This window comes from Ovis canadensis, chromosome 8 (assembly GCF_042477335.2).
Source record: "Ovis canadensis isolate MfBH-ARS-UI-01 breed Bighorn chromosome 8, ARS-UI_OviCan_v2, whole genome shotgun sequence".
NCBI classification, from domain to species: domain Eukaryota; kingdom Metazoa; phylum Chordata; class Mammalia; order Artiodactyla; family Bovidae; genus Ovis; species Ovis canadensis.
In genome coordinates this window covers 87,115,352-87,140,363 of record NC_091252.1, presented here as the reverse complement: position 1 = coordinate 87,140,363, position 25,012 = coordinate 87,115,352, and the positions used below count along the sequence as shown (strand labels likewise).

General features: G+C 42.7%; 1 protein-coding gene across 2 annotated transcripts in view; it reads right to left on the bottom strand.

Moving 5' to 3' along the window:
* The window catches only part of PLEKHG1 (pleckstrin homology and RhoGEF domain containing G1), a 253,999-nt gene that overhangs the window by 69,906 nt on the left and 159,081 nt on the right, over nt 1-25,012 (bottom strand). For both annotated transcript variants that reach the window (XM_069599309.1, XM_069599310.1), the window contains one exon: nt 3,582-3,682. In XM_069599309.1, coding sequence (XP_069455410.1) covers nt 3,582-3,682 — 101 coding nt within the window. The remainder of the gene's footprint in view (nt 1-3,581; nt 3,683-25,012) is intronic.

The window sequence follows — 25,012 nt, the reverse complement described above, 5'->3', positions numbered from 1 at the left end:
AACGTGATCTACCAAAGGGACGGGCATGAGCACCAGCAGCTAGAATCGTGCCACCTCTGATGGCTCACCTGTCATCATCACCCTGCCTCAGGTTTACGTTAGTCACGTCTGATTTCCTTGTTCAGCAAACACCAAAGAGAGAAGCACAGAGAATAGTTCAGGCATATAAATGTCACGCGAGTGTATGTTCCTCGGTTCTTTGTCTCATCGCAACAAAGATTTGGAGCAACGGACATTAAAGCCCTCGGTGCATCACAGCTCTCGGGTCTTGGACAAACCGTGTCATAGCTCTTAGGCAAATCAGTGTCACAGCTCTATCTTATTTAGAAGACAGCAGGAGAATTCATCCTCGAAGCGTGAGGGCATGCCAACCCAAAGACTTGAAGGGAAGAGAGTGGAGGAGCGCGTGGGGGAGGAGAGAGAGAGAGAGGGAGAGAGAGAGAAAGAGCGCACGCATGTGGGAGAGAAAGAGAGAGAGCGCTTTGGCTCCTCTTTGTATGTGTTTTTTTCCTCCACCTGGGCCTGCCCTGTGCAAATTGGGCTTAGCCAGGAGAGCTGTTTGTTCTACCTGAAGTCTTCACTCTGGTCCTCGGACCTCCTTTTGTTCTATTTTCGTGGGCTTTTCCCTTCCTTGTCTTTTAGCCACCTCCATTTTGGACTCCTTTTCCCTATTCTACCTACCTAACATAAAGACCTGTCTTCCATCTTTTGCAGCTGAGGTCCCTTCTTGTTGACACTGGGGACTACTACTGTCTTATCTTCCTTTAAATTAGGAGACACAGGAAGGTTTAAACTCCAAGGAGTAGAAAACCCTGCCTGCCTGAACTGTGCCACAATGCCACAAATCAAGACCTGAAAAGCAGGGCTCTGTTCTGGCAGGAGGGAATGTGGCTAAATGCCTGGGGCTTGGAGTCAGAGAAGCCCAGACTTACATAAAGCAATAATGCACATAAAGCTCTATGGCCTCTAGCATGGACAAGCACTAGATAAACAGTCATTATAGTCGACACACAGCCAAACCACCAGAAAGCTGAGGCCAGGGCCTCCCAACGCTAGGCCTGATTCCTCTTCCCGGGTTACTGTACCATCAGGGAGCTCTGCGTGGAGAAACCACTCACGGTTCCTCGGACTATTACCCTCAGAGCTGCTAAATGAAGCCTGCTCCAACATCAGCACGTTACTAATGCACATGCAGATTCCAAATCCCCTAATTCCATTTTCTAATGCCATTCTTCTATTTTCTTATTACCGTATTTATTTTATCTAGACAGTGGCTCTCAACCATGGCTGCACATCTCTTGTTGTTGTTCAGCTGCTAAATCTTGTCCAACTCTTTGTGACCCCATGGACTCCAGTAGCATGCCTGGCTCCTCTGTCCTCCACTGTCTCCCACAGTTTCCTCAAATTCATGTCCATTGAGTTGGTGATGCTATCTAACTATCTCATCCTCTGTTGCCGCCTTCTCCTTTTGTCTTCAATCTTTCCCGGCATCTGAAGACCTTTTAAAAAATCTTGATGCCCTGGTCCCACCACAGACCCATTAATTAGAACTTTTGGGGGCAGAAGTCATCATATTAAAAACAAAGCACAATCCTTCCCAGGGGATTCCAATGTGTAGCCGGGGTTTAGAACCACTGTCTTGGAACCTACAAATTGGTTTTCAAAGTCTACTGAGTCCAACGAAAGAGATGTTGCAACATTGGCTTTTTTCATATCCCAGGCTTTCAAAATTAAGGGATAGGTTGATAATTTAAACATGTCTCCCAGAGGCCAGGCTTGGGCTAGGTGTTTGGGATCCACATGGATATTAAGGAAAGCCAAGGAGATGTGGATCCTACCCTTAAGGACCTCACATATACTAACTTCAGTATTATAATTTATACTCCGGTTGAGTGACCTCGTGATGGGGCATTATAGAACTCTCTAAGGAGGTTTTACTGTAACTCTGCACTTCCCAGGTGGTACCAGTGGCAAAGAATCTGCCTGCCAATGCAGGGGACACAAGAGATACAGGTTTGATCCCTAGGTTGGGAAGATCCCCTGAAGGAGGGCATGGCAACCCACTCCAGTATTCTTGCCTGGAGAACTCCCATGGCCAGAGGAGCCTGGGGGCTATAGTCCATGGAGTCGCACAGACTCAGACACGACTGAAGCGACTTAGCACACAATGAAGCAATGAACCTTAGAGAGATGGGAAGATGTGAGCAAGACTTGAAATGAGGAAGGGCATTATGTCCCAATACACCCACTATACGTTGAAAATGTCCCAACTCAAATGCATTAATGATTTCCCTGGTGGTCCAGTGGTTAAGAATCCGCCTGCCAATTTCAGGGACACAGCTTTGATTCCTGGTCTGGGAAGATTTCACATGCCACGGGGAAGCTAAGCCTGTGTGCCACAACAACCAAGCCATGCTCTAGAGGCTGTGCTCAGCATCAAGAGAAGTCCCTGCAACTAGAAAAAGCCTGCAAGCAGCAATGAAGAAGCAGCCAATCCAAAATAAATAACAAATTTAAAGATGCTTTAAAAATACACTTGATCAACTGAACACAAGAGCCTCACCTCACCTACCTTAAATGTGTTCAGAACACTTACATTAGCCTCCAGCTGGGCAAAACTATCCAACACAGAGCCTCTTTGGTAATAAAATGTTGACTGTCTCATGCAATGTGTTGAATACTGTACTAAAAGTGAAAACAGAGTGACTGTTTACCACTGTGATAGTGTGTCTGCCTGAGAGCTGTAGCTCACTACCTGGGGAGGGGTGGGGGAAATAAAAATTCAAAATTTGAAATACAGTTTCTACTAAACAGATCTTGTTTTTGCACCAATGTAAAGTAAAAAAAAAAAAAAAATCACAAGTTGTAACACTGTAAGTCGGGGACCATCTGTATCCTATCTAAAATTCCCCAAAGAATATAGGCATGACCCAGTTGGCATGCAAACCCAGATATGTTGGAAACCAGAGTCTGTGCTCTTTACCTGCTCTTTATCTGGTCTTTCAAGAGGTACTAAGAATATAATAACCGATAAGCTCACTCCATCCCCTTCAGCTCCCTGTCTGTCTTGTTTCCTATGGTACTTTTCTAAGCCCCGTGCCTGCTACACAGTAGATACTCAATAGATGCCTGAATTAAATTAAGTACTATAAATTTTAATTATTAATTTGTATTAATATCTGTTATGATTAAAGTATTTATCGTGTGTTTACTCTCTTGCCTACTCCTTAGGCAGAGAAAAATTTTTAGAAAGTCCGGTGGGAGTGGAGATACTGGGGACTGAGGCAGCATATATTTTTGGATGCCCTGATCACCCTGCATTGTGGAACCAAGATGCCTCTGTTCTGTCACGGCGAATAGGTTTCTTCTCCGAGACAGGAGGATAGAATGGGATGGGATTCTGAATTAATCTGAGACTTATACACAAACAAGGATGTTTCTAAGTAGAAAACTTCATGGCATGATAGCTCACAGACTGATGAAGGAATCAGGGATTTCTGATAAGTTTTCTGAGGCCACATTCATTTGAGAAAAACTCATAATGTTCTTATGTGAGAACAATCTTCTGAGTATTAACTTACCTATTAAAGTGGTAGATATCCTGTATGTTTCCAAAAAGGGCTGATCTTTCATCTGTCCCCAGAGGAAGTTTTGTTTGGTCCCTGATACAGTCAAGGTAATCCTGTGAAATCAACAAGAAAGATGTCATAAACACTCCTGTTCTTTTCCAAGGCATCTTTAGTTATGTGTGATGAATCTTTCATATCCGTTTCAAGTAATTATTATGCTAATGTGCTCATTAACTCTACGATGAGAATACAGAATCTCTTTTATTAATAATGATAATATTTCCCTATTTATAGAGCAGGAGTTTGAGCAAGGAGAAAGGGTGTACGTACATTAAAATGCGCACGTGTGTGTGTGCGCGCACACTCAGTAGTGTCTGACTCTTTGTGAGCCCCATGGACTGTAGCCCGCCAGGCTCCTCTGTCCATGGAATTCTCCAGGCAAGAAGACTGGAGTGGGCTGCCATGCCCTCCTCCAGGGGATCTTCCTGACCTAGGGATCGAACCCAGGTCTCCTGCATTGCAGGCAGAGTCTTTATTGTCTGAGCCGCCAGGGAAGCCCTATATTAACATATCTACACCTAAAATGTATTAGCTCGTCCCTAGATGGATAACATAATAACCATGGTTACCAATAAAGTCAGACTTCTGGCATAACAACATTGCCTGCTGTCCCTCAACTGATTTATTCATATATGATAAAAAGAGACCACAAAATTCATACAGTGGGAAGTCAGGAATAAAATTGTGAAATGCCAAGAATTTGTTTTAAACATCACCTTTTTAAGTCAGAAAGCTGTTGTGAAACTACAGAACTAAATGCATCCTCAAATGCTAGTTTAAAAAGTGGTTTCTAAACATTATATGTTTTTTAAAATAAACATATAATTCACTCATACTATCTAATAGACCATGTTAAGGAGCTATGGACTGCACTGAAATGATTTTTATCCATTTTAACACGGCAACAACTCCCAACTGAGCTAACGTGGCGTGGGCTCAGGCCCACAGCGGGTTAAATGGATGTGGCTTAGAAGCTATCTGAACTGCTGAGAGAGGGGAAAACTGTTCTGCATGCTGTGTGCTGAGTCCCTGAGTGTCCCCCTTGTCCCAGCCAGACTTGAAAAGAGAACTCTGTAGGAGGCAAGAAAACAATAAAGAAAAAAGTGAAAACAGCTGAAATAACGTAAAATCAAAAATAAATAGTCCCCCACCCTGAACAATGCAGGATGGTTCTCCACCAGACGTCACCCGGAGCTCTGCAGCTCCTGGGGAAGTCTCGGCAGGGGGGGGGAGAGTCAGCCAGACCCTGAAAATCCCAGCCCTGGACTGCATTCCAATGGCCAGTCACAAACTCACAAATATTTAGGCGCAAGTAGTGAAAGGAGAAGCTGAAATGTGAGAAGAGTCAGATAATTGTTGCTTTCGTCTTTTAATAAGCCACAGCCACCCTCTGGTGCTCCTCAAATGAAAGCCAGGCAGGGCTTCACCAGGAACTGTCTCCCTAGCACGGCTCACAGGCTGCGTCAGACAACTAACCATTCTGGTTCTTAAAATCATGGTCACGCAGGAACTGATGTTCATAAGTCTTTTATGTTTTAACAAGCTTGATGGTGACATCTTTTCTTCTTCAGAAAGCGGTCATCTCAATAAGAAATTAGCCTCACAAGGTTTAAGTGTGTAATTGCCATTAAAAACCCACAAGAGCAAGACCCGACCTCCTTACTTTTATGACTGGAACGATTATAGGGAGCTTCAGTACCTGTACAGGCTCCAGAGATAATGCCCAAATAAATAATTGTAAAGAAGGCTAGAGTTGAAGGAAGAGGGCATTTTGAGCAAGTATGAATCAAAGTGAGGTGTCCTCAGAAAAACAAATACGTGTGTTTCTTGACATTTCCATAAAGTTACATGTGGTCCAAAGAGACAGGATGCTAATAGCTAATAGCATTGAATGCTTATATTTGATAGCTTCTTAATACTTTGATTAACATTTTAAAAGGGCACATCAGGTGGTCCAGTGGTTAAGACTTTGTGTCACCAATGTAGGGGCGGTGAAGGTTCCATCCCTGGTTGGGGAACTAGAATCCTACACACTGCACAGAGTGGCCAAAATATTAAAAAAAATAAATGAGCCTTAAAAAATAAATAAAAAGACACAACATATGCAAAATTAAGAAGGTAAAACAGAAGGTTGCAGATCAGTATGAAATTAAAAAAGTAAAATGGAAGATATTGGCAGGCATGACTCACACCCAACAGCAGCATAAAGGCTGGGACAAAGATGATGCAGGGATGCCAGATTCACCTGAACGGCTGCAGTGGGGTTTAAAGAGAAAAGGAAGAATCCTTTTTCCTCACTTCAAGTGTGAAGCTGGCTCATTGTGCAGAAACCTGATACTAAATTCTTCATGTCAAGGAAGGACCAAGTTGAGGGAGATGAAGAATTTCATCTGGGGTGAGAGACAAAGAACCATGGCCCACTTCAAACAGGGGATGGCCCATCTCCAGATGCAAGAGTTTCAAAACCCCAGAGTCCTTGGTAGAGGAACTAGATTTTAAAAGCTGCTTGCCTTCTGAACTCATTGAGAAATAGATTGTTAGGGAGTCCAAAGTTTCACAGGCCACTGCAGAAAAGAGATCAAAGCCATAGGGCCACAACATGTTCCCCCACTGATCATAACTAAGTCTTTTAAATGTGATACTTTAACCCCAAACCAGTTACTGGAAACTACTGTAGCATGCACTGCGTTAGCAGCTGTAAGCATCTGAAGCCAAAATGAGAGGTTTGAAGCTCGGTGATAATAATAGCTCATTCTGTGCTCAAATGACAGGGTGGAGACACCAATGAAATTTATTAGAGCCTGTCACGCTGCTTATTAATTTTATTGGCTGGATGTCAGCACGTATGGTAACCCTACAGTCAACAACGATCAATTTAAAACTTTTGCACTGAAAATAATTATTCTCCAAGAGGATCAAAGAAGTCACTCAATGCTGAGGAGGGTAGGAAGAGATACACACACAAAAAAACAGCTTTACACCATTCAAAAAAGGTTTTATTATAGCACTATGAATTTTGCCTAAAGTATTTCTTCTCTAATTGACAGTTCCACCACTGTAAGATTTGTACATGTGTGTCCTCTTCTCGATAACTTTTTCATTTCTGTGATGTCTGTTATAGAAAATATCCAAGTAAAGTTGAACTCAGTGCTATTTGAAGTGTGGTAAAGGGACTTACATGCAGAGTACATCATGAGAAACGCTGGGCTGGAAGAAGCACGAGCTGGAATCAAGATTGCCGGGAGAAATATCAATAACCTCAGATATGCAGATAACACCACCCTTATGGCAGAAAGTGAAGAGGAACTAAAAAGCCTCTTGATGAAAGTGAAAGAGGAGAGTGAAAAAGTTTGCCTAAAGCTCAACATTCAGAAAATGAAGATCATGGCATCCGGTCCCATCACTTCATGGGAAATAGATGGGGAAACAGTGGAAACAGTGTCAGACTTTATTTTGGGGGGCTCCAAAATCACTGCAGATGGTGACTGCAGCCATGAAATTAAAAGACGCTTACTACTTGGAAGAAAAGTTATGACCAACCTAGATAGTATATTCAAAAGCAGAGGCATTACTTTGCCAACAAAGGTCCATCTAGTCAAGGCTATGGTTTTTCCAGTGGTCATGTATGGATGTGAGAGTTGGACTGTGGAGAAAGCTGAGTGCCAAAGAATTGATGCTTTTGAACTGTGGTGTTGGAGAAGACTCTTGAGAGTCCCTTGAACTGCAAGGAGATCCAACCAGTCCATTCTGAAGGAGATCAGCCCTGGGATTTCTTTGGAAGGAATGATGCTAAAGCTGAAACTCCAGTACTTTGGCCACCTGATGCGAAGAGCTGACTCATTGGAAAAGACTGTGATGCTGGGAGGGATGGGGGCAGGAGGAGAAGGGGATGACAGAGGATGAGATGGCTGGATGGCATCACCGACTTGATGGACGTGAGTTTGAGTGAACTCCGAGAGGTGGTGATGAACAGGGAGGCCTGGCGTGCTGCGATTCATGGGGTCGCAAAGAGTTGGACACGACTGAGTGACTGAACTGAACTGAACTGAAAGGGAGAGCAATCAGTTTGCAAACTACTACTGATCTACAACAAGGTAAGTGCAGATGTTGAGACTAAGCCTGTGTAGACTTCTATAGCATTTTGACAGAATGATGTTTTTTGAATCTAATGAAAATTCAGGCTTTTGCATATTTTGCATATTTGATATCTTCTATTTTGTTTTTCTAGTAATTCTTTTTTTTTTTGTAGTGTTTTACAAAAATTTCAGTGTGTGGCCGATAGAAACACTCTCTCTCTCTCTCTCTCTCTCTCTCTCTCTCTCTCTCTCTCAGACAGTTTGAGAAGGTCTGGTCTAGACAACAGTCCAGCAGAGATGCTGGAGAAAGGATGTTTCCAGAACTGGGACAGAATTCAAACTCAATGTCCTTGGAAGCTCGCTTTATTTAAGATGCCCTGAAAAAATTAAGTTAATGTCCCTGCACCTAGTACCACCCCCCACTTTCTCTCTAAAATAATGCTTAAAATGTTTAAAAATTACAAACTGTTTAACATGGAAATGAAGTTAAACCACAAGAAGAAAAAAATTTATTTAGATCAGCATCTAATTTTTCTACTATTTCTCTCTCCTGAAGATAGTCATATTGTAGAAATAAAATGAAGAAAAGGTTCTGTTCATAAATCCTTTTGCTCAGGTTTCAAAATTTCATCTCTTTGGCTTACTCTTTTTGGTCTAGTTTTTGTGTTAGCATTTCCAAATTCCAAGCCCTTTGATACAATGGCTATGTAAGATTATCGGTCTTTACTTTGGGGGAAGCTTCTTTTTCAGTTTTTCCAACACCTCCACCTTTTCTAGAAAGTAATCATTTGTTTATAGAAAACCTGCCTGCAAGTTTCATGTATGACTTTGGGATGATGTTGATATGACAATAACTTTTGCATGTCAATTTACAGTTTAAAAGCACATTCATATTTATTTATACAAATACAACCCCCCCCCCACCCCCTGCCTCTTTTTGAGGTCATAAGAATGCATGTCAAATTCTGTTTTACAAGTTAGGAATTAAATAAAATGAATAAAACATGATCCCTCCCCGCAAGGAGCTCCCTGTGTAGTTGAAAGACAAATGTCAACAAGTAAATACAATACCCTGTTTTAGGCAGCATGACTGATAAATATTCAGCACGTGGGAGACAGGGGGCAGAAGAGGAAGTGGGCAGTTCCAGGGCAGGGAAGTTCTCTAGAGGAGGTGATAATGGTGGAGCTGAGTCTTTAAGGATGACTGAGAATTATAATGGAGAGAAAGTCGGACCCAATATCCAGAAAGATAGAGCACAGGGGCACAGGGTAGCAAAATGCAGGTGCAGCAAGGACACTAAGAGGAGCTGAGGGACTTCCTGGAATTCCAGGAGTTAAAACTCTGCGCTTCCACTGCAGGCAGCGCGGGGTTGGAGGCCTGGTCAGGGAACTAAGATCCTTTATGCTGCATGAAATCCCCCCCGACTCCCCCGCAAAAAAATAAATCAATCAATGAAAGGAACACAGACTGACGAACAGGGCATGAGCAGCACACATGCACAGACCCAGGAGGTGGGGCTGCAAGGTGAGAGCTGCTAGAGTCAGGACAGGCTTGATCATGGAGAACCTTCCATGCTCTGTAGGTAGAGGCAACTAGGAAGGATGCCATGAGACCAAAGGTCACTCCAGCACCAGAAAATGGAACATTAGCTATAAAACTGCCAGTGCCACACATATATCCACCCATCTGTCCCTGCCATCTATCATCTGTCCCTGCGTGCATCCAGGAACAGGCTGGTGGGAGGTGCAGGGAAAGAGAAGACAGAGGGAGGAAACCTCGAATGACAGGAGGGCAGAACTGGCAAAGGTGAGCACAGGAGAAGATAGCAGGTGATCCCAAAGCCAAGGTGAAGGGACGAGATGAAAGGCAGAGGACAGGAAGATAAACACCTCTCCCAGGAAGTCTGGGCGGGGGGCACTCTCTATCTAACCAAGCTAACACTGCTCAGTTTTATTTTACGCTGTAGAAAACAAAATTCTAACAAGTCAGAGCAGAGGAAATAAAAAGTTCCTTCTTCCTTCTCAAGGGCCTCCCTGTCTCTCTCCAGAGATAACTCTGATTAAAGATGTGGTGTGCATGCTTCTGGCTTATGTTCTGGGGCATAATTATATCTGAAAAAATTATATCTGGAAAAAATGCTATGCTTGATTCACAGCTTTGTTTCTCCATTCAGCATATGTAAACATACATAACTCCTATACGTAAACATAGTTCCTGTTCATTCTTTATAACAGCTGCATTGTATTCCACAATAGCTTTATTATAATGTACCTAGTTAATAAAGATTTGGGAGAGGCACAGACCTATGCGGTTGTAACTGTGTGAGAGGGCATTCAGAAATGAGTGAGATAGGACCCCTGTCCCTCCAGGGCCTCAGAGGAGAGGAAGAGAGAAAGAAAGAAATCGCAGTCTAACAACTTAAGTGTTAGAATTATTTACAAATGGCTGTGAGAGTATAGAAGAATACATTTTCAAATGAAAGAAACCTTTTATCTTTCTTCCAAATAAACCACCAAATGGGGTTTACAGTAAAAGTTCCTGCTGTAGCCTACAGATAAAGCTTCAGAAGGCTAATCTTCACGCTAATCTCTTTTCTTTCTCTATTGATATCCACGAGGGAGGAAGATATAGCTAAAGAAACGGGAGTCAGGGGTGGGGGGTGTGTCCCTGGCCACCCCGTTAGACTGGGAACAAAAGCTCCAACTGTGGGAACAATGTTGTTCCTGAATCTATAGAACTCCCCTCCCCCTACAGAACTGTACTGAAAATACAATATATCATCAACAGGACAAATCTTTCTGCCAACTTTGTTGCAGAGAATGGGGGAGGGGAAGAGAAAGGAAGAGGATCAGGGGGAAAGAGAAGAGAAAAAGAAGAGGAAAGAAATGAGGCAGGAAGAGAAAGAGGGAAGAAAGTGTGAAAGGGGAGGAAAAAAGAGAAAGAAGAGAGACAAACACACAGGCCCATGCAGGACTGAAACCCAAATGAGTTTCCAGTTAAAAGGAGCTTCTGTCGCTGATACCAGTTTTCATTCGTTTTCCTAATTGATGGTATAGAGGCTGATCTTAATTGGCCATATATGGAAGTCGGTATTAATGCTCTGAGATATTTGAGTAAAAGAAGAATTTAAAAAACCATGGAACTTTCAGCCTCATTTACCTTCTATAATAGTTTCAATACCTAAGACATCAGTAAAATATGTCAGGAATGGCCTTCATGCTAAGCGGTGACAAATGATACCTGAGACAGCTCAGTCCCCTCTATTGTTTCACTTCTTCCTCCTGAAAGAAGCTGGGGAGTAGGAGGTGCCCCTGGAGAGAAGAGAGGAGGACAGCTGGCCTTGCAAAGGGGGAGGCTCAGGCAGTTTGTCCAGGAACAGAAACTTGGGGGAGGGGTGGGGATGCAGGAGTTCTGTTACAAACAGTAGTACTGAGTAGTAAGAGCGAATACAGCACTGGGGAATATTTGGTTGGTTTTCCTCTAGAACTGTAAGCAGAAAATACTTATGAACTGGCAGCCGACAGTAATCTAATGATAGAAGCAAGATATCAACAAACAGGATTCCCCTTTACATATCAAAGTCCTTAAAGCACACAGCGGCCCGTCTTTGGCTACACTTCTGACAACCATTATAAAAATTGTCAGGGCCTCCTTGGTGGCTCGGTGGTAAAGAATCTGCCTGCCAAAGCAGGAGATGTGGCTTCCATCCCTGATCTGGGAAGATCCCACACGCCTCGCAGCAGCTAAGCCTGTGTGCCGCAGCTATCGAGCCCGAGCTCCAGCGCCTGGGAGCCACAACGACTGAGTCCACGTGCTGCAACCACTGACCCCCGTGGGCTCTAGAGCCCGTTCTCGGCAACAACAGAGGCGCCCCTGCTCACTGCAGCTAGAGAAACGCCCGTGCAGCCATGAAGACCCAGCACAGCTGAAAACAAATAAACAAAAAAAATTAAAAATAATCAATTGTCTTTATTTACTTCATATTGCTATCAGGATGAAGAATTTGATGAGTGTAAGCAAATCTAAACATGTTACAATTAAGCAGGGTACAAATTTAAAACTAATCTCTTCTATTACCCTTTAGTTATAACAAAAAAGAAAATTTCTTAGAAGAGTTCCTTCTGTAATAAACACAGCTAAAAAAACCCAAAAGACAAAAACTCTTTAATTTTCTATTGCTTCATTAAATCTTTATTCTAAAAGTTGTGCTTAGGGTTTCCAAGTTCCATTGACAATGTTCTCATACGCTAAAGCTCTTAAAACAAGAGAGATGGACACACACCCATGGAGAGGTCCTGCTGTATGTTGAGATGTCTTTCCATACTTATTTGAAACCTACCATTCCTTTTTTTTCCTCTGTACTCTTTGATCATCATTTCTAGCTACCAAAAAAAGGAGCAAAGCATTTCTGGTATAATCTATGTGCTTACTGAATGAGCGTAAATACAAAATATGTTCAAAGTCTTTAAAATGGGCAACCAGAGAGTTTGCCAGGCTGCCTGCAGTAGGGCATGGCACCAGGGTCCTAGTGGGTGCTGACAAGACAGGGCAGAAAGTTTATTAACCACTCCCTTGAGTCCTCTGGTCACCCTATTTTTTTGTTTTTCTTCTGACTCTTGTCATGCTTTCCTTCTCACTGGGTTAACTTGACTTAGCATTGGAGAAGGAAATGGCAACCCACTCCAGTATTCTTGCCTGGAGAATCCCAGGGATTGGGCAGCCTGATGGGCTGCTGTCTATGGAGTCGCACAGAGTCGGACATGACTGAAGCGAGTAGTAGTAGTAGTAGCAGCACTGTTGTTTAGTCACTAAAGTGAAAGTGAAAGTGAAGTCGCTCAGTGGTGTCCGACTATTTGCGACCCCGTGGACTGTAGCCCACCAGGCTCCTCTGTCCATGGGATTTTCCAGGCAATAGTACTGGAGTGGATTGCCATTTCCTTCTCCAGGGGATCGAACCTGGGTCTCCTGCATTGTAGACAGATGCTTTACCGTCTGAGCCACCAGGGAATACCACTGTTGTTTAGTCACTAAGTCATGTCTAACTCTTGGTGACCCCCATGGACTGTAGCCCACCAGATTCCTCTGCCCTTGGGATTTCCCAGGCAAGAATACCGGAGTGGGTTGCCGTTTCCTACTCCAGGAGATCTTCCCGACCCAGGGATCAAACCCGAGTCTCTTACGTCTCCTGCATTGGCAGGTGGGTTCTTTACTGCTGAGCCCCCTGGTAGCCCCTTCCTTAGAATATGCTCCTCCTCCCTTTCAGTCTCCACGTAAGAAAGCTGAAAGATGCAATTAGCTGTGACTGTAATCCTTCAGGAGGAAAAATGAAGAAAAGGCTGATGAGGTGACAGAGGGATGTGTGTCCTGGCAAAGCTTTAAGTACTGAAAATAAGAACCTGATTCATCTCAATTACAATCTTGGCACTGCTGCTGTAATTTGAAACATGGTAATTAAGAAAAATTAAACAAAGCCCAAGGGGCTCTGTGTATGGGAAAGAAAATAAAAGACCGGTAAGATAAATGTACATTATTAGATCATCTGAGGTTTAACTCCTCCTCACTGCTATTTACTACTCCTGCTATTATTATCATTATTATTACTATTATTATCTGGTTTGGGGCTGGGTACTGAGCTCACTACCTTATATGCATTATCTCATTTAGTCTTCATAGCAACCCCAGGAGGTGAGCCCCATTGTTAATCCCATTTTGCTGGATGCTTAGAAAGATTCAATTGGGATTTCCCTGGGGTCCAGTGGCTAAGACTCCACTCCCTATGCAGAGGGCCCAGGTTCCACTCCTGGTCAGGGAACTAGATCCCACTAAGAGTTCCATTGCTGCAACTAAGACCTGGTGCAGTCAGATAAGTAATTTTTTTTAAAAAAGTGTTCAATTGCTCCCCAGAGAGTGAGTGACTTAGCTGCATTCAAACCTTCAAACTAGTACCAGTTGACTACAGCTTGGCCCCCAAATCCCATGCCACTGCTTTAAAGGTTTTAGTTCTTAAACAGGTGGCTCAGGGTAAAGAATCCACCTCCCAGTGAAGGAGACACAGGAGACCTGGGTTCGATCCCTGGGTCAGGAAGATCCCCTGGAGGAGGGCATGGCAACCCACTCCAGTATTCTTGCCTGGAGAACCCACGGACACAGAAGCCTGGTGGGCAACAGTCCATGGGGTTGCAAAGAGTCAGACAAAACTGGGCACGTACCCACAGTATCTCCAGAAGCAGAAGTTTGCTGTTGACTTTAGGACTACATACAGTTTTTATTAGGTATGAGTTAGGAGCCTACTAAAATGACAACTTTCACTGAATGCTGTGCACCAGGACTGTCAGGTACTGTATCTGAATTAATATTAGTCCATTCACAGGATAGGCTCAAGAGGAGATACAGGAGACGCAGCTTTGATCCCTAGGTCGGGAAGATCCCCTGGAGGAGGAAAATGGCAGCCCAATCCAGTATTTGCACCTGAACAATCCCGTGGACAGAGGAGCCTGGCAGGCTACAATCCATAGGGTGGGAAAGGGCTGGACATGACTGAGCCCTGAGCATTTTCACAGGATGAACCCACTTGCTTCACATGTTCATCAGTCCACACCCCAGGCCTGCGCTTCCATCAGCCCAGCGTACCAGCTCTCAGCCACGTGCCATGTTACTTTCAACACTGCCTCATGCTTCCCTGTCTTGCTCATAGGTGCTCTTCCTCTCCTCAGTGCAAGGTTCTCTATCCCTTCAAAGCATTCTGCTTCCCTTGCTAGTCTCCCCCAGGGTTGGTCATTTCAGCCCTCTTTATTTGCATGACTTTACACAGCTAGCTCTCCCCTTAGGAACGCACTCCTTTACAAAGTCAATCATGTGGAAATGCTGTTAATGAATTTTTCCTGTTCTCCCAGCACCATGCTACTTTTAAGTACCTTAAAAAAAAAAAGTATACAATGGAGAGCCTGGAAAGCAGAGTTTAAAAGCTACAGAGTCAGAAATCACTATAAAATGAAGATCAATCAGCAATGAAGAGACAAACAGCAGCTCTGAAAGCATGGCTTTAGAGGAAAGGGTTGATGTGCTGACAGGAAATAGACAACAAGGTGCAGCATCCGCATGGCATAGCTTCCTCACGAATGTGGGTAAGTGACCCTGGAAGGGGTTTGACTGCTTCACAGGGGAGCCTGTACCATAGTCAGCTTATTAGAGTAACAAGCCTTTGACAACAGTCAGTCTGGATATTTGTCCTCGGTGCTATGACCAACTCCATGGAACTCTACACATCACTTCCTACACCGATGGCTTAAAGGTTTTCACTAAATATCAAAAGGTGGCCATCCATGGATTTGTCAGCAAAACATTTCCTGTTTGCAAGTAAAACAAAAAATCACCCATACCTCCCCTGAGGACTTTTAATTCTAGAGCACCAGACATTTGGAAATAAGGATACCAAAGAATGGCCCATTAAAACAGATACAGTCCGTTTTGCCACAAACACGTGACCAGCGAGTGTATGCTTGACCTAATGATGTGCAGGGCACTAATTAACCAGATGACTTATTTAATGAGCTGGAGCACTTTCCAGTCTCTTACTGAGACAGGAACTGTGATATAGGTAATTTCCATAGCAATTGGTCTGTATACAGTAGGTGTTCAAATAGCGTTCACTCGATGGAGAAAAAACAAGGCCTTAGACACAGAAGCCTAGTAAGATTTATGCTAATTTGCTTGGAACTCGAACCCTGGAACAAAATAAAGATTCAACCAAGCCCCCAAGACAGGGGTACCTGGACATTATTAATAGCAAGAAGAAAACGCTGGAAGACATTACTCTCCCTCCCACTACTGAGTCACACAGTTTGATGATGACCCTGGAGGTCAAGCTATTTTATTTGAAAACTGCAGTACAATGAGGCTGGATATTTTAAAGTAAAGAACCCGCACAAAGACCGACCTCTTTATGGGTAGTTTTTCTATGAGGATGACTGTGATTATACCCTGGCAGCATTAGGTAATTCACTGCTAAATATGGAAATGCATAGGGGAAACTGTTCTGTTCATTGTACCCAAAACAATGAGCAGCCCTCAGGATGCATCTTATTGCTTCTCTGACTACACCGCTGTTGATCTCATCACAGCACTATCTTAACCAGTTACTTACTGACACAGAAACAGCGAAGGGCTTGGTGACCTCCAGGGGAGCTGGAAGAGGTGCTATGTGGAGGGCAAAATGGGGTGCAGGTGGGCCAGCATGATGGGATGTGCCCCAGAAATTTGACTTTCCTGAAGTGCTCTGGGCCTCTTGCTCAGTTGCTCAGTTGTATCCGACTCTTTGCGACCCTTTGGCCTGAAGCCTGCTAGGCTCCTCTGTCCATGGGATTTTCCAGGCAAGAACACTGGAGTGGATTGCCATTTCCTCCTCCAGGGGAATCTTCCTGACCCAGGGATTAAGCCCTCGTTTCCTATATTGTAGGTGGATTTTTTACCGCTTAGCCATTGGGGAAGTCCAAATATAGATCCTTAAATATAGACTCCTCTGTCCATAAAATTCTCTAGGCCAGAATACTAGAGTGGGTAGCCATTCCCTTCTCCAGGGGATCTCCCTGACCCAGGCGTCCAACCCATGTCTCCTGCATTGCAGCCAGATTCTCAACCACCACGGCCTCTTGAATGGGGTAAATTCAAAAATCAGAACCCTGCTTCTGATTCCAGGGCCCAGAGAGTGGGATGTGTGATTTGGAAAAAAAACTAATTTTTCTCTTCTCTTCAATCCAAGCACAATGTCCCTGGCTGTCTTGTTACTTAGAACTGAGAGAGCGAGAGGCAACCTGCCCTGTCTTCTCATGGGTCACCGTCATTACGCATTCCTTTCTTACTGCCAAGACTGGCCCCTGCCGTCCTAACCTGGCTGGCTCCTCCTTCCAGGAATCTCTCTCTGATCCTCCCATCCCCAGTCTGGGTCAGGTGCTCGCCAGAGCATTCACATTTATAATTCCATAATAAAGGAAAGCCAGAGGAATCAATGCCGAGGGCTCTAAAAATCTCTTGGCAGCTCCTTCTGTCCCACAAAACTGATGTCAACAATGGCCAGAGTTTCCGTTGTAAGCTTTCCCAGCTAAATGGCTGCAGAGTGAATTCCTATGAACTTGGGCCATCTGCTACTTGGGCAAAGCAGAGCTCGGAAAGAAAGGGTTAACCGAGTCCCTGGCAGATCTCCCACAAGCTCTCCAAGTGGCAAAAGTTGTACTGAATGTAACCCAACCCAGTTCCTCTTTCTCTCCCTCCCCTCCCCTCGATCTCAGGGACAGCCTTTATACAGCAGGGCCTCTCAAGGATGACAAAGGATCCTAAACTCTTGCATTCCTTTTTGACTATCTTCCCGCCCACCTACCTCCCGAAACGCTTCTTCATCAAAAGTAGATTAACTCTCACTCTTTTTTCTATATGCATTTGCATTGGGAACCCCATTTGCAAGGCCGTATACAGCCCCCAGGACTGAGTGATTTATGCAGGGCTTTATGGAAAACAGGACAAAAGCGCAGTCTTTTCAGCCATCCTGTGTTGATTGTGGGCTGCCCCCGTGGCCAGAGTGGCGGTCGCCTCAACTCGTCTCCCACTTAAAGGTTAACAGCTTAACTCTAAGCCCCATTATAAAACTGAGGGTACACTTGTCGCAGTTCTCCTTGGTCGAAAGAGAAGAAAAAAGGCTCGTTTCAGAAGAAAATATCTTAAAGTGTTCTTTTAAAAGAATGGCTCACTCTGCCTCCCCCAAACACACAGACAGACAGACAGACAGACAGATACACACACACACACACACACACACACACTCACTCTGCCTCCCCCAAACACACAGGCAGACAGACAGACAGACAGACAGACAGACAGACAGACAGACAGACAGACACACACACACACACACACACACACACACACACCCAATGTCCTCAAGCAGCATTCTGAGAAAACAGGAATAATTTTGCCTCAAAGTGATTATGCCATTTGAAACCAAAGACTTAGACTGCGGCTTCGCTCCAGTTTTTCTGTGGCCTACTTCGCGTTGTGTGTGGATGTGTGTGCCCATGATTTAAGCACAAAAATCACTATGAATTCTTTCTATTAGTGTAACGAAACAAAAATCTTCACATTTAGGACAAGTACTCCATTTTGCTTTGGGTTGGATAGATGCTTGTAATTTCTCATCAGGCCCTCCTTACACAGTAAGGACAGGACTCACTTTTTATAAAGGGTCATCTCACATTTGTTAAGGGATCAGTTATCAAAAATTTCCTCTAAGAATTAAAAGTCAATTATAATTAATGAAATTCTGACACATGCTATAACATGGATGAATCTTGGAAACATTACGCTAAGTGAAAGAACCCAGACGCAGGGGACAACGATTGCTTGATTCTAGCAAATTCATAGGCAGAAAGTAGACTGGAGGTTGCCAGGGGCTGGGGAAGCAGGCATGGGGAGTTATTGTTTAATGGGCACAGAGTTTCTTTTTGGGATGAAGTGGATAGTGGTGATGGTTGTACAACACTATGTATGTGTTTACTGCCACTGAACTGTACATTTACACATGGTAAACTTTATGTTATGTACAATTAACAACAGTGGAAAACATTTAAGTCAAAACAGAAACAGACTCACAGACATGGAAAACAAATTTATGGTTACTGAAGGAGAAAGCGGGGTAGGAGGAGCTGTCAGGGAGGGATAAATGAGGAGTTTGGGATTAACATAATGCATACTACTATATACAAAAAAACAACACAGTCTGCTGTACAGCACAGGAGACTACAGTCAATATTTTATAACGAAAAATAATCTGGAAAAAAATATATATCTAAATCACTTTGCTGTATACCTGAAACAATACTGTAAATCAGTTATATTTCAATAAGTCAATTATCATAATTAAAAGATCACTTTGCTTATGAAGACCAGGAATCAGGCAATATATTTTAGATGCTATAACAAACATAATAAAAAAGTTCTTGCTACTCAGGTTCATCAGTGAGGACTCTGGTTATGCTCTGGGGCATAATTCGCAAGTGAAATTCACGAGGGGGATAAGGTGGGTTTGCACCACTCTAAATGGTCCTATGTTAATTCCTTTACTTTAAGGAGCTCTCCCTCTGGCTCCTCAGTGCAATCACATCCACCCCTTCTGCCCCCTCCATCCTCTTGCTGTGGGTTAGGAAACCAAATAATTAAGCTTATTTAATTAATTAATTTATTGGCTGGGCTACGAGGCTTGTGGGATCTTAGTTTCCCAACCAGGCACTGAACTAGGCCCTCAGCAGTGAAAGCTTGGAGTCCTAACCACTGGACTGCCAGGAAATGCTCTCATTAAGCTTATTTTAAACATGTAGAGTAAATAGGCTCACAGTGAGAGGGGCCTCTCTTTGGGTCAAGACACAGGATTTACTGTTTGGCATTTGAAATATCTGTTTTGGCCGCTCAAAGGACTCACTTATTTCCTAGTTACATTCTTGAGAGCTGAGGCTGGAGAAGATGAGACTTCTAGTCATCTCTAGATTTTGGCTTGTTGAACTAGTCATTTACTGAGGATGAAGCGGAGGTCAGCCCGGTTGGTTGTCCATGGGCACATGGCTGCCTATGACCATGAGACCGAGCTGAGACCAGTGCTCTGTCCATTAAATCAATCTCAGTGTAACTTCCCCTGAACCAAAACTCTGAAAATAATTTCATTCTGCCATTGCAGCTCTAGCAGGCCTGTGAACTCCAACTGCACGGAAGCATATCCGATAAACTAAAAATTACAAGGTATACCCTTTTTAAATTGCAAAATTTAAATAATTTTCAGAAATACCTTAACATAGATTTTGCTGTTGTTTAGTCACTAAGTTGTGTCTGACTCTGCCACCCCATGGACTGTAGCCCACCCGGCTTCTCTGTCCTTCACTATCTCCTAGAGCTTGCTCAAATTCATGTCCATTGATTCTGGATGCTATCTAACCATCTCATCCTCTGCTGCCCGCTTCTCCTTTTGCCTTCAATCTTTCCTAGAATCAGGGTCCTTTCCAATGAGTTGGTTCTTCGCATCAGGTGGCCAAAATATTGGAGCTTCAGTTTCAGCATAGATTAGCAAGAACAATACCATGATATTTTAATGTACCAGAAATTACTGGCCTTTCCAAATAATACTAAGTATATTAACAATAATCATCATTATTCTCATTTGAGAGCTTACTATATGCCTATCACTGTGCTACCATTTTGCATGGATAGTCTTATTTTGCAACAATCCTATTATTCCCATTTTAAAGTGAAAACCTGAAACTTAGAAAAGTTTAGTAACTTATCCAAGATCACAAAGGGAGATGGCAGGGTCAGGATTTAGATTCAGTTCTAGCAGATTGTAGATTTTCTTCATTTTCATTATTTCATCACGGGGGATGGGGTGGGTGGGGTAATTTGTGTTGCCTTTCAATGTCTATTATTCTCTTTATAACAAAGGCAAAAAAATGCCTTTCGGACAGTGGGCCCATGTTGATTGCTTATTGGGATATACAGAGCTTTAATAAAAAGTGATGTTACTTTTAGAGTTTCAGACAGATTTTATTAATCCAGGGTGCACCCCCTTTTTTTAAAAAAATCTTTTGGCCATGCTGCATGGCATGTGGGATCTTAGTTCCCCAATCAGGGACTGAACCCATGCTCCCTGCATTGAAAGCACAGAGTTTTACCCACTGGACCCCTAGGGAATTCCCTAGAAAAATATTACTTATATATTTTTTTCTTTCCTTTATTAAAAACATTTTTTATTGGAGTATAGTTGCTTTACAGTGTTGTGTTAATTTCTGCTGTACAGCAAAGTGAAGCAGTTATATGTATAAATATATCACCTCTTTTGAAAAAAATTCTACTTTTAAATTGCTCTTCCTAACCAGATTTCTTATGTGATAGCTTTTAATTGCTCAAAGTATTATATTATTATCTGCCCCTTTGAACCTGTTTATGGGGGCTTACTATCCTTGGTATAAATCTCACTGATGACCAGTTAATTGTGTGTTTCTCATAAAGGATCTTTATGATGTTTTACTCTGTCCTGTCTTTGAAGTGGGGATTCTATTCTAGTGAATTTTCTTGCCAAAACTAGTACCTAGAATATTCCAGGTAATTTTGAATATTAAGTGAATTTACACAATTGTCAGTAACTTTCTTTACCTTCTTTCCTTCCAACTAGGACCTGGAACTTTAGAGCCAGGTCCAACTTTAGAACAGGAGTTGACAAGAAGGGGTCCAAGAGCATCAGCTGGCCTTTTACTTATCATAAGTGGACTAGCCCTGAATCTCTGGTTTTACAGGAGATAATTTCTCATCCTCAAAAAGCTACCTATGTCTGTGCTAGAGGAAAAACAGATGATTGCACAGTTTGCTTTAGACACGTCCCAAGCAATTGCTCAGGAAGTGATCTTAATTGTTTCCACTTCCCCTCTGTACCACTGCTCTGGTTTTGTCTACACTATGCGGTGCCTGGATGCAGGAGAGACAAGCTCTGCCCTTCACATGTGTCCATGTCAATTTCATCCTCATCAGTGACTGAGATGTAGAAAACTGAATAGTGAAAGGAATGTGTTTTCAGAAATTTTCATTAACAAGTATGTATGAGAATTCTCCTTATTTGGCCCAGTAAGGGGCACCCAATAAATGTTTTTTTTTTTTCCAATTGTTTCTAAATATAATGGGTACAGTCTTGGCACTACCAATACGTAGCTGCAGGGTCTGAGGCTTGACTAGCTTGCATTGAGAGCTTATGCTATGCCAGGTCTATGGAAAGCACTTTACAGGCATCGAGCCCAGCAAAGCACTTTGGGCTTCCCTGATAGCTCAGCTGGTAAAGAATCCTCCTGCAATGCAGGAGATCCTGGTTTGATCCCTGAGCTGGGAAGATCTGCTGGAGAAGGGATAGGTTACCCACTCCAGTATTCTTGGGCTTCTCCTGTGGCTCACCTGGTAAAGAATTCATCTGCAGTGTGTGAGACTGGGTTAGATTCCTGGGTTGGGAAGATCCCCTGCAGTAGGAAAGGCTACCCACTTCAGTATTCTGGCCTGGAGATTCCATGGCTGGTCGCAAAGAGTTGGATATGACTGAGCGACTTTCTTATTTTTACAGGCATTACTACCTTTTGTCCTCACAACATTCTATGAGGTACACAATAGCTCTCATCTCATTTTAAGAAGAAACTAAAGGTTACAGAAATTAAACAATTGTTCAAAATCAAAGGTAGTAGGTGCCAGAACTAAGATTTGGATTTGGTTGGAGAAATCACTTGGTTCTCTGCATCTCCATTTCCTCACCAGTAAGAATGATTGTGTAGAACTTGGTAATTCATTCAGCCAATACTTACTAATGGCCTCTTAAGTGTCAAAGGCAATGCTGACTGCTAGAAGTAGAAAACTCACCAAAACACTTCACCCTTTTCAGAATCCACAGTCAGTTAAGACTTTTGAGTTATTTTCCAGTTCAAAACTCTGTGTGATTTCTACTCAGTCAAAAATCCTGTGCTATTTGGAGCAATCTAAGCATTCACCAATAGATGATGGAGAAACAAAATATTATATAGACATACAATGGAATGTTATTCAATCTTAAGAAGGAAGAAAATTCTGACATGGGCTATGAGAAGGATGAACGCTGAAGACACTGCTCAGTGAAAAAAGCAGTCACAAAAGGACAAGTATTGTATGGTTCCACTTATGTGAAGTATAGAGGAGTCAAATTTATAGGAGCAGAGAGTAGAATGGTGGTTACCAGCAGCTGAAGGAAGGGGAGGGGGGTGGTTACTGTTTAACGGGGACAAAGTTTCAGTTCCACAAGATAAAAAGAATTCTAGACACTGGTTGCCCAATGCTGTGAATGTACTTAATGTCACTACAATGTACCTTTAAAAATAGTTAAGACAGTAAATTTTATGTTATGTGTATTCTACAATTTTTAAAAACAAAAAAGAACTGCTTGAGGGAAGAGGGTATGAAGAGTTATTGCTTCATGGGTGCACAGTTTCAATTTGGGGGGGTAAAAAAGTTCTCAAGTTCTCAAGATGGATGGTGGTGATGGTTATACAGTTCAATGTACAACAGTGTCAGTGTGCTTGATGTCATTGAATCACTCACTTAAAATGGCTAAAATAATACATGTCATGTATATCTTGGGCTTCCCTAGTGGTTCAGCAGTACAGAATCTGCCTGCAATGGGAGAGACCTGGCTTTGATAACTCGGTGGGGACGATCCCCTGGAGGAGGAAATGGCAACCCACTCCAGTATTCTTAACTGGGAAATCCCACGGACAGGGCTACAGTCCATGGGGTCTCAAAGAGCCAGACATTCTCAGGATGGATAGCGGTAATGATTATGTAGTTCAGTGTATGACAATGTCAGTGTGCCTAATGCCACTGAATTGTATACTTGAAATGGTTAAAATTAATACATGTTATGTATATTTGACCAGGTTTAAAAAGATATAAAATTTTCCATGTGAACTGCTGTAGAGAACAATGCTATCAGCCTTAAGTGGCAGAGTAGCCTTGGTGCTCAGAGGAGAAACTACAAATATAAGTGATCAGAAAATAGTTAACTACTGAACTATGTAGGCTGGTAAACCTTGCATCAGCTCAAGCTGCCTCTTTTTTTTGGTGTTACAGAACAGGGTTGGTTTGACATCAACTTGCTTCAGGCTTATCAAATGACCTAGGCTGATTCTTTGATGCTTAGTTTCACAAGGTGGAAGCAACGTTTTTCTTTGGAAGAAACTTCCAGCCATGGGAAACTACTCCCAAGTGAAGGTTGGTTTGTTTAGAACACAATTTCCTGAATTCTATAATTTTCTACCCACTCAGTATAACTGCATATTCAAGGTGGCATACACCCAAAAGGCAGCATAATTCTACCCCCAAATGAACACAACCTGTTCTAGCAAATCTTCAATAGAGTTCTGCCCACAGGCAGTCTTTGAAATATATGAGCAGTTCTTTAGCAGACGGGTAATAATAGCTACTCAATCACCTGAGTTAACTGAAGTTTTTAAAATACCTTTTCATTAGAAATCAAAATGTTGCCTTAAAAGAAAAGCTGGAAGAATGGGAAGGGACTTTTTAGTTGCAGGTATTTCGCTAAGAGCTTGATCTCACAAAACTAATGAATGTCCTCAGTTATGCCTGTAAGTCTATCCTTTCCTTTGATACATTGTCTAACTCAGAATATGCACGTGTAGATGGAAAATATTCCAATTTTAATGGCATAAACACACAAATATTTACCCCTTAAATCTCCTTGGTGTAACAGAAGTTTCAATCCTCAAGGAAATCAACCCTGAATATTCACTGGAAGGACTGATGCTGAAGCTCCAATACACTGGCAGCTGATGCAAAGAGCTGGCATATTGGAAAAGACCCTAATGCTGGGAAAGGTTGAGGGCAAGAGGAGAAGGGGACAATAGAGGATGAGATGGTAGGATGGCATCACTGACTCAATGGACATGAATTTGAGCAAACTCCAGGAGCCAGTGAAGGACAGAGAAGCCTGGCGTGCTGCAGTCCATGGGGTCACAAAGAGTCGGACATGACTTAGTGACTGAATAACAATGAGATAGCAAGGGTTATCACTTGTATAAGAGTATTTGACCCAAATTGTGCAAATCTTTCTGGTGACAGAAAGTTTTGAAAAATCCACAACTATTTGCTTTTTCAAATAATCATATTTGTTGGTCCAAGATTTGGGTAAAAAATATCTACTTGTTAGTTTTCAGAAATAAACTCTCAAATTGTTAAGACAGCTTGAAATTCTTTTGAACCATTTTTTTCTTATAGGACGGAAGTAAAAAGTGCTTTAGGGATGGAAAATCATGTTTTTTGACAACAGGTATGGTGTTCTTTAATCTTCTGAACAAAGGGGACGGGGGAGAGGTGAGACCTATTTGTAACAAGTCATCACACTCAAGAGGTAAGTACAGTTAGTTCTGCTTTAACATTTGCTTTGAAAGCAGGAATTTGTTCCCACATGATTAATACACTAGGGAGTAACTTGAACTTAATTCAAAGTTCTGAATTTTGCTTAGGCAGGATTGCATTCACAATAAAACAAAACAAACAAAAAACCAGGTGAACACAGAAAAGCACAGCCACTTTCAGAGAGCATCAGAGGAATACAAATACACACACACATACAGCTCAAACACCTACCAGCTACCTCAGTCCACCTGCATACCTCATTAAAGCCACACCCATCCACGCCAGGAGTATCAATTTTGCATTGATGTCAGGAACTGTGGTGTTGGAGAAGACTCTTGAGA